The following is a 12,134-nucleotide window of genomic DNA, read 5'->3' as shown; positions in this document are numbered from 1 at the left end:
TTCGTTGTCATAGCGTAGTATGCCGACTAAACTTCGTAGTATACCAAAAAAAAATAGCGTAGAATGCCATAAAAGAAATTTCATCAAAATGTCATGCTAGACTGTGCCATAAAGACACAGCGTCTGTGTGTCTGTGTGAAACCAGCGAGCCCTCAGTCATCATTAAGACAGTAAATCTGCATATTCCTCTTCTTTTAACAGTACCGTCACTTTACGCTTAAGTAGCCCAAGGAAAGACAATACCAGCCTCTCTTCAATTATTTATTCTCACATCAGCCCAAAAAGATGACAAATGCTAATTCTGGTCCGTTCCCCAGCTGGGCATCCAAGTGCTCATTAGTTTTAAAGAAGGTTAATCATTTAGGTTTTGCATATTGATATGCCAATTATGTCTCAACGCAGAGCAGGCATCCGTCAAGGTAATAGTGCATAAACACATGCGGGAACATTAGGGAGAAGTCAACGTCATAATAAAGTAGGTGTTAATTGGTGAGCCGAGGACTGTCGGCTAACTCGTGTGTGTAATGTACAGCGGGGTGAGGAGGGGAGGATCATGAGGAGGGGAGGATCATGAGGAGGGGAGGATCATGAGGAGGGGAGGATCATGTCATCCGTAAACCCCATGCTGCGAGCTCTCTGGGTGTCGCGCCCAAACGCTCGGCTGAAGAGGAGGGTCACGGGGGCAAGGGATTGTGGGAGTTATTATGGTGCAGTGTAGAAAAAATGTTTTCATTACCAGATAATACACAATCTGTAAAGAAGTGGAGAGACAATAAAGTCCTAATGTCCTCAAATGAGAAGACAATAAAGTCCCAATGTCCTCAAACGAGACGATAATAAAGACCCAGTGTCCTCAAACGAGACGATAGTAAAGTCTCAATGTCCTCAAATGAGACAATAATTAAATACCAATGTCCTCAAACGAGACAATAATTAAATACCAATGTCCTCAAACGAGACGATAATAAAGACCCAATGTCCTCAGACAAGACGATTATAAAGACCCAGTGTCCTCAAACGAGACGATAGTAAAGACCCAATGTCCTCAAACCAGACGATAATAAAGACCCAATGTCCTCAGACAAGACGATTATAAAGACCCAGTGTCCTCAAACGAGACGATAGTAAAGACCCAATGTCCTCAAACCAGACGATAATAAAGACCCAATGTCCTCAGACAAGACGATTATAAAGACCCAGTGTCCTCAAACGAGACGATAGTAAAGACCCAGTGTCCTCAGACAAGACGATTATAAAGACAGTGTCCTCAGACAAGACGATTATAAAGACCCAATGTCCTCAGACAAGACGATTATAAAGACCCAGTGTCCTCAAACAAGACGATAGTAAAGACCCAATGTCCTCAAACTAGACGATAGTAAAGTCCCAATGTCCTCAAACCAGACGATAGTAAAGACCCAGTGTCCTCAAACGAGATGATAATAAAGACCCAGTGTCCTCAGACAAGATGATTATAAAGTCTCAATGTCCTCAAACGAGACGATAGTAAAGACCCAATGTCCTCAAACCAGACGATAATAAATTCCCAATACCCTCAAACCAGACGATAATTAAATACCAATGTCCTCAAACCAGACGATAATAAAGTCCCAATGCCCTCAAACCAGACGATAGTAAAGTCCCAATGTCCTCAAACGAGACAATAATTAAATACCAATGTCCTCAAACCAGACGATAATAAAGTCCCAATGTCCTCAAACCAGACGATAGTAAAGTCCCAATGTCCTCAAACCAGACGATAATAAAGTCCCAATGTCCTCAAACGAGACGATAATAAAGACCCAGTGTCCTCAAACGAGACGATAGTAAAGTCTCAATGTCCTCAAACGAGACAATAATTAAATACCAATGTCCTCAAACGAGACGATAGTAAAGTCTCAATGTCCTCAAACGAGACAATAATTAAATACCAATGTCCTTAAAGACACACCACCAACGAAGGACCAGTGGCTAAAAATTGTGGAAGAAATGTTGACACACACACTGAGACTACAAGAAGCACAATTAGAAAGACAGTGGGAGAAATGGACTCTATTGAAGTCTCACAGAGACAACACTGGACTGGAAATATAATCAATAGATACATTAATCCTTAAGGCTGTAAAATGTGTATCTGTCCACGCAGTTTTTATTTCATTAGCTCTTATTTTGCAGTTATTTTATTATTCTATCAGGCTGCTGTAACCAACATATCAATGTCACAAAAATTAAACCTTAAGTGTCCTTAAGAGCAAACTTAAGGTGCTTTGTGCAACCGACCCAAGGACCTCAAAACTGCAGTTAAAGGGTAACTTTGGTATTTATCAACTTGGACTCTATGTTTTTGTGTCTAAGTGAATACTGGAGACCTTTTTTTTTTTTTTTAAATTGGTCCACTATTGAGTGTGAGCACAGCAGCCAGTAGCAGCCAAACAGGCTGCAATGTGACCGCATCGTCAATGTGCATTCATTTAGAGTTTGTTTTTGTCACTGACAGGCTCAGGTCGTTATCACAAGTGTCTGACAGCATTGTGAAAAGGATCCCTACAGAGATAGACCTTTTTGTTTCACCACAAACAGCCCTGAAAACACCATCACCAAACCCACCAGACTCCATTTAAATAAACAGTCATTTTATTATCATAAAACACACGTCATTCACAGTTGAAAGAAATGAAATAAAACTCACAGGCACCGTCTTGGTTCGTCTTTTCACTCTTCCAACAATCACCAACTCTGGTTTGGTTGAAATTAACCCTTAACTCACCCAGTTCGATGTGACAACATGCTGCCTCTATATATGCTAAAATTACTCTTTATTTGAATGGAGTCTGGTGGGTTTGGCGATGGTGATTTCAGGGCTGTTTCTGGTTGAACGAAAAGGTCTATCTCTGTTGGGATCATTTCCATAATGTTGTCAGACTTTCATAACAACAACAGTTTTAGTGAACGTGCATTGACGGTTCATAATTGCCCGTTAATGTTACCTTTGAACTGCACTCATCCACTTAAACACCAAAATATCATACATCGTTTTGTCTTGTAAATAAATAATAAATTAAAAAAAACAAAACACTTTGAAGACTCTTTCTCATTTTATTTAGAGTTGGTGGAGTAAAAATAATTCCCACTGATGCATATTAACGGACAAATATAAACCACTGACTGTCATTCCACAAAACTGTTGACGATCATCAAGTTTACATGTTTTAATTAGGCAGTAGGTCAAAGAGCCGAGGTTAAAACTGTGCTTCAAGTACAGATTCCATTAACAATACGATCCATTGTTTCGGTTGCACAAACCATCCAAGTCAGTGGATCTGATGTGAAACCACAGACCTGTCTTCATTCATTGGCTGCTGGCAGTCAACGCTGCTCCCAGGGTTTCTACGAAGCGATGGACGTCGCTGAAGGAGTTGTAGAGCGGCACTGGAGCGATGCGCAGCACACTGGGCTCCCTCATGTCACACTGAACCACACCAAAGGACAAAGTTAATGTTGATATGTTCACCACTCCTCTGAAGATTCTGCTACAGCTGTTCAATACTCACAGCGACCCCCCTCTTCTCCAGCTCCTGGAAGACCTTTCGGATGGGGATGGAGAAGGAGAGTGAGAGCTGACAGCCTCTCTGCTGAGGGTCGGAGGGCGTGAGGATGCGCACGTGGGGTTTGTGAGGCTGCGTGGGGTCCTCGCTGTAATAATGGCGGATCAGATACTCCAGGTAGCCCGTCAGCAGGAGGGACTTCCTGCGCAATTCCTGCATACTGGTCATGTTAAACACCTGGCGAAATGAAAATGATGTCACTGATTAACCCGACGAAGGCAATGAGCACCAAAAGAAGAAATGATCCCAAAAATTTGCAAGAAATTACTGAAAACAGAAAACTAAAAAAGAAAATTAATAACAACCAAACACAAAAAAAAAAAATACAGTTAAAAACAAACAAACAAGGAAATGACCAGGAAAGATTACTTAAAAATTATAATAACTCTGTAACATGATTTTAAAATGTAACAGTGGTGATAATAATAATATAAATAATGAATATTGCTTTATCCTATTTAAAAAAAAAAAAAAAAAATTCTAAATCTATTCATTTATTGCAATTTGTAGGACATTTCTTACCAAGTTGATCATTGCCTTTTTTTCCCATGTTTCTGAGAAAAATCCCATCAATTTGCTCAACGTTAAACACTTAAATACTTGTGAAAGGTGTCTGAAAGCAGCACGAGAAAAGTGAGGTCGCTCCAGGTTTCAAAGGATTAAGAAAGGCTTTGTTTATCATCTGATGTTCAAATCTTTACAAAACATACAGTATATATCAAAACCTGGGCTTAAAAATAACAATTATACTTTTCCTTTTAGACAAAGTATGGTATTGTTAATTTTATCTCTTATTCTCTTGTTATTTTTTTTAAAGTAGATCTTTATCTCTTTAAGGTTTATTTTTAATCTATGAATTTTAATTTCTTTTAACTATTTTTATTACCATCTCTTGATTTTATTTTATTTGATTATTAGTTTTACCTAATATTTTTTGTTTCTGTTTTTGTATTATTATTATACTTTTTATTCACTTTTATTATGTTATTTATATTTTGCAAATTTTTAATTAACTAGTTACTATTTATATTTTATTACCATCTCTATTTTATTTATTAATATTTATATTGTGTTATGAATGTATTTTTAATTCTTATTTTTTATTTTATTTTTATGCATATATTTTATATTATCTTTCAGTATTCTTGTATTATGAATTTATTTTTGATTCAGTCTCATCTGTTATTTTATTTCTCTAATTTTCATTTTTAACTGATTCATTTTTACTTGATTTTAATTAACATCTATTTTATTTTTTATATTTATTTATTCATTCATACTTTTATTTTTGATTATTGTTTTATTTTCAATTAAGTCTTTATTTTGTTTTGTTTTTTATGTTTTTTGAATTAATTTTACTCCATCTCCTTATATTGTTTTTATATTTATTTATTCTATATTTCTATTTCTTGTAGTATGAAGTTATTTTAATTCTTATTTTATCTCTTTATTTTTATTTAATAAAATTATTATTAATTTTAAATTATTTTAATTAAATAATATTAATTAATACAACTATTAATCTAATTAAATTACTTATTTTTTATTACCATCTCTTTAACTTTATATATTTCTATTTGTATTGATTTTTTTTATTCGGTTTGACTATCTGTTTAGTTACTAAAAAAATTGTTTTTTCAAACTGAAAGATTAAATATTCATTAGTAGGCTGATTTTTATTTATTTAATTATTTTTTGCTTTAAAAGCCTAATAAACCTAAAAAAAAAAAAAAACAATTTTTACTGAGCTAAAAATTGCTGTTTTTCTTTAAAAAGTTAAAGTGTTTTTTACGGACAATGACATTTTATCTAGAGAACAAAAAAAAAAAAAACATAATCTGAGGGCATATTTTTGACAAGAGGGCTGATTGAGTGTTAGAAGCCTTGTAATAAGTGCAGTGCAGTACCTGTAAACTGGCCTGCAGGGGGCAGACCAGCAGGATGGGCTGGTTTGACAGTCTGAAGCCGTTCACTCCAGGCTGCAGCTCCATCACTGACAACACACACAAACACCGTTACTGCTGCAGTAAACAACAACAACAACAACAACAACAACAACAACATCTGCACGGACAAACATGAGGACACATTTAAGCAGAAGCATTCCGGGTGCAGGTGTTGGTGTAATATCCAATCAGACCACAAGATGGCAGCATTCAGCTACTTGAACAGGTGAAGCTCGGAGACATTTTGATATCAAACATTTAAGACAAAGCAGCAGCGCGTCGCCCCGCAGCCTGCAGCTGGACGTCATGTAGAAATATCAGAGGTTATAAAAACATGACTAAGCTCACCGTTACTCATCTGGAACCGAGTTTTCAGGTCATGTCCCCACCACCCCATCAGCCTGCACGAGGCGGAGACAGAGGAAGACACTGATGTGATGAAGCAGTTTGCAGAGATGAAGATTCTCAGTCATCCAGAGAGACTAAGAATATCCAAGGTGTCATCTTGAAGTTTGACTAAACGCCAGCTCCCAGTCTAGCTCCCAGTCTAGCTCCCAGTCTAGCTCCCAGTCTAGCGCCGACCCGTTCCATCAAGTGAAATCAGCTGGCTCCAGTTGACGCTAAATCAAGCCTCACCTGTTGAGCCTCGACTCATGCACGCGCCCAGGGACAATAAAAAGCCCACACTAGTCGAGTGCCGAACATGTTGCAGAGTGTCAAAAAGCAAAGGAAAGAACGAGCGGAGGCTTTTTCTAATATCTTATGTCAATCATCGCATTGATCACATCATTGATTGCAGATTATGACATTTCTGAAATGATCAGTTTATAGGAAATAATCACATGACATTAGTTCTCTGACTCTAGCAGTGTTTTCTACATTGAAACATGACATTGAATTGAGAATGTTAATTTGCATACTGCACTAACATACATAGACAGTGTTGGTTCGGCTCTTAATTTATTTCATTTTTTTTTCTCTTAAAGTCCCAAAAATACGACGGAGTATGAGGGACACACTGAAGAAAAACAATTCAGAGATTTCGAGAATAAAATCAGAATATTACGAGAATAAAGTTGTAATTTAATGAGAATAAAGTCGTAGGTTTTAAGGAAATAACCAACAACAAACAGAATGGGTGAGAGGATGAACCTGCTTGTGGCAGCTGCTCTTTGTCTCAGGTGAGTTGCCTCGACACACACATTTGATTAATATCCCCATATAGTAATATAACCCATTCTGTTTGTTGTTGGTGATTTCCTTAAAAACTACGATTTCATTCTCGTAAATATTCTGACTTTTTCCTCAGTTCCAACTTTATTCTTGTAATAGTGACTTTTTTTTCTCATAAAAATTACGACTTTATTCTTGTAATATTATGACTTTTTTTCTCATAAAAATTACAATTTTATTCTTGTAATAATATGACTTTTTTCTTATAAAAATTACGACATTGTTCTTGTAAATATTACAACTTTATTCTCATAAAAATTCTGACTTTATTCTCGTAATATTACAACTTTATTCTTGTAAATATTATGACCTTTTTTCTAATAAAAATTGCAACTTTATTCTTGTAATATTATGACTTTATTCTCATAAAAATTGCAACTTTATTCTCGTAATATTACAACTTTATTCTTGTAAATATTATGACTTTTTTTCTAATAAAAATTGCAACTTTATTCTTGTAATATTATGATTTTTCTCTCATAAAAATTGCGACTTTATTCTTGTAAATATGGACTTTTTTCTCATAAAAATTCTGACTTTATTCTCGTAATATTATGACTTTTTTTTCTCATAAAAATTACAATTTTATTCTTGTAATATTGACTTTTTTCTCATAAAAATTACAACTTTATTCTTGTAAATATTGATTTTTTTTCTCATAAAAATTACAATTTTATTCTTGTAATATTATGACTTTTTTTCCTCATAAAAATTACGACTTTATTCTCGTAAATATTATGACTTTTTTTCTCATAAAAATTGCGACTTTATTCTTGTAATATTATGACTTTTTTCTCATAAAATTACAACTTTATTCTTGTAATATGATTTTTCTCTCATAAAAATTACAACTTTATTCTTGTAAATAATACAACTTTATTCTTGTAAATATTGATTTTTTTTTCTCATAAAAATTACAATTTTATTCTTGTAATATTATGACTTTTTTTCCTCATAAAAATTACGACTTTATTCTTGTAAATATTATGACTTTTTTTCTCATAAAAATTGCGACTTTATTCTTGTAATATTATGACTTTTTTCTCATAAAATTACAACTTTATTCTTGTAATATGATTTTTCTCTCATAAAAATTACAACTTTATTCTTGTAAATAATACAACTTTATTCTTGTAAATACTGACTTTTTTTCCTCATAAAAATTCTGATTTTATTCTCGTAATATTACGACTTAATTCTTGTAATATTATGACTTTTTTTCCACATAAAAATTGCGACTTTATTCTCGTAAATATTATGACTTTATTCTTGTAAATATTCTGACTTTTTCTCGGGACGACTTTATTCTCATAATATTACGACTTAATTCTCAAAATCTCTGATTTTTTTTTCTTTCTTCAATATGGCCCTAATACTCGGTCGTAGAAAAAAGAACCAATAAGAGTACCATTGAAGTACCGGATCGCCGAGCAGTATCACTAAGAGTCGTAGAGTCATTAAAATCTTACTGATACCCATCCCTAAGCAAGAGTTTTATCTTGCTTGTGTCAACTGTGAATTAAGTTAATAACTCACCAGACTCCATTTAAAAAAACAGTAATTTTATTACCATAAAATACACTAAGTTAAAAGTTGATAGAAGCTAATTAAAGCTCATAAAAAGCCGTCCTGGTTCGTCTTTCCACTGCTCCAGCAATCACCAACACTGGTTTAGTTGAAATTAACCCTTAACTCACCCAGTTAGATGTGAACACATGCTGCCTTGATACACACTAAAATTACTGTTAATTTAAATGGAGTCTGGTGGGTTTGCCGATAGCTATTTTTGGGCTGTTTCCAAGGGATCCTTTCCATAATGCTGTCAGTGGCAAAAACAAACACTTTTAGTGGATGTAAATGGACGGTGTCGTCACCTAGATGCAAAAATATAAGAAAATAGGATTGAAAAACACCAAAGTTACCCTTTAAGTTAAGAATTTGGTTTCTCCCTTAAGTCGCTTAAAGAAAGCCAACTGTAAAAACTTCACTGAACTAAAAAAGCTTCACTAAAACTGGACAAAAACTATCAACTGTAAACGGTGTTTGTCCACACTCACGCAGGTTTGATGGTGTCTTTATGTTTCTCGTGGATAAACGCCCCGGCCAGACCACCAGCACCTGAGTTGATATACTGAAAGAAGACAGGAAGTAATCACTTATACATGCGCAAAATTCACCCCGACACATGTTTGATGACACAATCAGTGGACACAAAGGACCCAGGTCTGACCTTGTAGGAGCACCAGCAGGCAAAGTCGACGCCCCAGTCGTGCAGTTTCAGCTCGGCGTTTCCGGCAGCGTGAGCGCAGTCAAAACCAACATAGCAGCCCTGAGAGACGGACAAAAGTAGAATTATTGCTTTGTGGTACTAAAAAGTATGAGCAGTATAAAGTACAGTATGTGCCTCCAAAATGTAGTGGAGTAGAAATAAAGTATGGAGTACATGAAATCAGGAAACTCTAACAGGAAGTGACGATAGATTTATCCATGTTACCTTCCTCTGTCCGGCCTCGGTGATGGCGGCCATGTCGAACAGCTGCCCGGTGTAATACTGAACTCCGCTGAACATCACCACCGCGATGGAGTCGCCCTCCTTCTCGATCACCTCCAGGATGTCCTCAGTCCTCAGAGTCTCCTCTCCCTGAAGAGAACGCCAGGGCGAAGCATTGATTGATGATCAGTTACAGACGTCAGTTGTGGGTGAGAGTTAAAGTAGATATGAATTGTGGGTAAACTGTGAGGCTCTGGTACCGGTCTGGGCGACAGCAGCAGCATGCTCTTCTGAGGGTCGAATCCTCGCAGCTGGATCTGAGATTCTACGGCGTACTGAGGACGAGACAGAGGAGAGACGTTGGACTCAACACAAGAAGAGACGAGAGTACAGACGCACATTTCATTCACTGAGTAAAACAAAAACTGACAGCTTATCTCATAATTACGACAAAAGATCTTGTAACAACAAGATCCTGATGACGAACTTTCGAGATCCTGATCTAGATCCTGATCCAGGGATGAAGTTGCCATGTGTAATATACAGATGTGAAAGGCGTCAAAGCGGCAATATGTGACGACTTCGGAATGAGAACGGACGAGGTAAGATCTCGTAATTACGACATCAGGATCTCGTAATGCCTTACGTCGTTAAGATGAGATAAAGCGTCTTTTTCAAGGTGGTCTGAATTGTTCGCAGAGCTCGTTGTGTCAATGGAAAGAAATAACACTTGGAACTGAAGTACTGCAAAGAACGTTTGGATGCTTGTTTGTCATGATGTACCAATTCTTTGGCTTTGTCTTGAGATTAAAAGACGCTCGAATGTGCAACTTGATGTCTCAGCCTCTCTTATTTTAAGTCTCCTTGATGCTACAACATAATTGGCGTTGTCGGCAGGACAATGCTACAACAAATACAGAGAATCCCATAAAAAGTTCCTAAACATACCAGGAAAACTCTGACGCAATAATCACCAGAAACTATCTGCTTGAAGTTCATCCGAATCTCTTGTTTCACACAAACTTCCTGTCGTTATTTCAATCACGATTTGGGTCAACTGGACGGCTTCGGCAGCTAAAATATGCGTCAATCGTCTTAAGCCCAGCGCCTTTTCCTCTACGTTTCCCAAATCTCAGTGGCAGTGGCGACAGTAGCCTTGAGTCTCCCTTAGTTGGCGAGCTCTAGAGTCCAAATCCAAAAAAGCAAAGGTTTTGGAAGAACACAGAATTTAGTTGTTTGCTTTTACCACCAACTCTGCAAAGTTTAAGCTACAAATAAAATATAGTAATGAATGCTTATTGAGACCGATTTGATTTCACTAAAAAACGAATCCTATAGTAGCGTTCATATGAGTCATAGGAAAACCTTTGATTCTTCTGGGAGGAAGAAACTTCATCTGAAATCGTAGAACAGATGGTAATGTGCGGATGATCTCGGATTAATTTAGACAATACTTTTGACAACTTGAATTCTCGTCCTATATTTGCACGAGTCACTTGTAGAAGCCTTCGTCTGTGTATTCATCTCAATTCTTTGTGCATTAAACTCCCTCCTGGATATTAAACCCACATTCGCATCATGCAGAACAAACTCAGTTTAGCCTTTAACTCTTCACATCCAATCAGTGCAGCAGTATTACAGCAGCTATGCAGTAAAACGGGATTTACACACACTCCAGCAGCAAAGGGGGGATTTTATAGAAAACTGGTGTCGGGACTTTGACCCGAACAGAACAAGCACCTGAAAACACCTGCTGGTTTACTCACATGGTCTGAAGGAAAGGCTTTGTCCTCTAGAAGGATTTTGTGGCGAGCTGCGGTGGGTTTGTAGAAGGACAGCTGCAGAATGACAACACACAACGAATGTTAGTGCTTAAAGTTGACTGAATATCTACATTCAATTCAAGTTTACAGGTGGTTGATCATAAATTCCTGACAATCTTTTGCATATTGAGAACTAAAGACTTTTGTTTTGGCATCTAACAATGTAAACTATTGAAGGACGTGACTGTATGTTACCAGCAGGAGGTGTAAATTAACCGTCAGGCCGTTCATCAGTGCCACCTCCTCAGGTTTAGCTCCTGGAACAAACAGAGACAATCACTGAAGATTCATTAAGAAATCTGTCACGAGAGGTCGTTAAAAGCACCAGAGCTGAAATAATTAATCCAGTAAGTAATTTAGCAAGAAAATAATGCTCAACATTTACTATTTTCAGATTCATTATGAGTTCTGGACGAACGTTATTGAAGATGCCACATTCTCTGACATTTTTAGACCCAACAATTTATAATTTAACCATAAAAATAATCAGTAGATTTGTCTGTAATGAAAATAAGAGCTAGCTGCAGCCACCAGGGTTCATGATCTCACTGATCACTGAGCCCAGGAACTGAAAATCAGGTGAACTTACACACCTGAACAAACCTGTGTACAAAAGTTCAAAATGCAGACCGCACTCAGACCGTGTGTATGTAAATGCAGATTTGTTTGAAGACCTTTATGTGACCTTTGGACTCTACAAAAAGTGCAGCGACCTGAACCAGTTGCTTCATAGAGGAATTATGGAGTGTCTCTGACAGAAAACATGGACGCTTCACACACACAAGATCTATACAGTCAGCACAGTTTCAAGATTAGAGTCAGCAATTCAGTATCTGACGTTAAATAATGGACAGAAAAGTGTTTTATACAGAACATTATGATGTCACAGTCAAGCTGACCTTTGACCTTTTGGATACAAAACGTCATCATTTTATCCTGTGAGAACATTTGTGTGAAATTTTGTCATGATTAGTGAATGAAATCTTGAGTTATGGCAAAAAAAAAAAATGTTTTGTGAGGTCACTGTGACCTTGCC

The 12,134-nt window shown here is 36.5% G+C and overlaps 1 protein-coding gene across 5 annotated transcripts in view; it reads right to left on the bottom strand.

The window, feature by feature from the left end:
- kynu (kynureninase) overlaps positions 1 to 12,134 on the bottom strand; it is a 75,847-nt gene that overhangs the window by 34,128 nt on the left and 29,585 nt on the right. For 4 of the 5 annotated variants that reach the window (XR_004501050.2, XR_004501052.2, XR_004501054.2 and 1 more), the window contains 10 exons: positions 11,294 to 11,355; positions 11,042 to 11,113; positions 9,536 to 9,610; positions 9,279 to 9,425; positions 9,015 to 9,113; positions 8,842 to 8,915; positions 5,900 to 5,952; positions 5,513 to 5,598; positions 3,552 to 3,782; positions 3,340 to 3,469 (listed from right to left, as the gene is read on the bottom strand). Coding sequence is in view for 2 of the 5 variants with exons in the window: in XM_033616038.2 (XP_033471929.1) it covers positions 3,350 to 3,469; positions 3,552 to 3,782; positions 5,513 to 5,598; positions 5,900 to 5,952; positions 8,842 to 8,915; positions 9,015 to 9,113; positions 9,279 to 9,425; positions 9,536 to 9,610; positions 11,042 to 11,113; positions 11,294 to 11,355 (1,019 nt within the window). In the remaining 3 variants the exon portion in view is untranslated. Of the gene's footprint in view, positions 1 to 3,076; positions 3,470 to 3,551; positions 3,783 to 5,512; positions 5,599 to 5,899; positions 5,953 to 8,841; positions 8,916 to 9,014; positions 9,114 to 9,278; positions 9,426 to 9,535; positions 9,611 to 11,041; positions 11,114 to 11,293; positions 11,356 to 12,134 lie in introns of those variants that run through there. The other variant, XM_078165697.1, reaches the window with a different exon arrangement.

The sequence above is a fragment of the Epinephelus lanceolatus genome, chromosome 24 (assembly GCF_041903045.1).
Source record: "Epinephelus lanceolatus isolate andai-2023 chromosome 24, ASM4190304v1, whole genome shotgun sequence".
Taxonomy (NCBI): domain Eukaryota; kingdom Metazoa; phylum Chordata; class Actinopteri; order Perciformes; family Serranidae; genus Epinephelus; species Epinephelus lanceolatus.
This window is presented reverse-complemented; position numbering and strand designations above follow the sequence as displayed.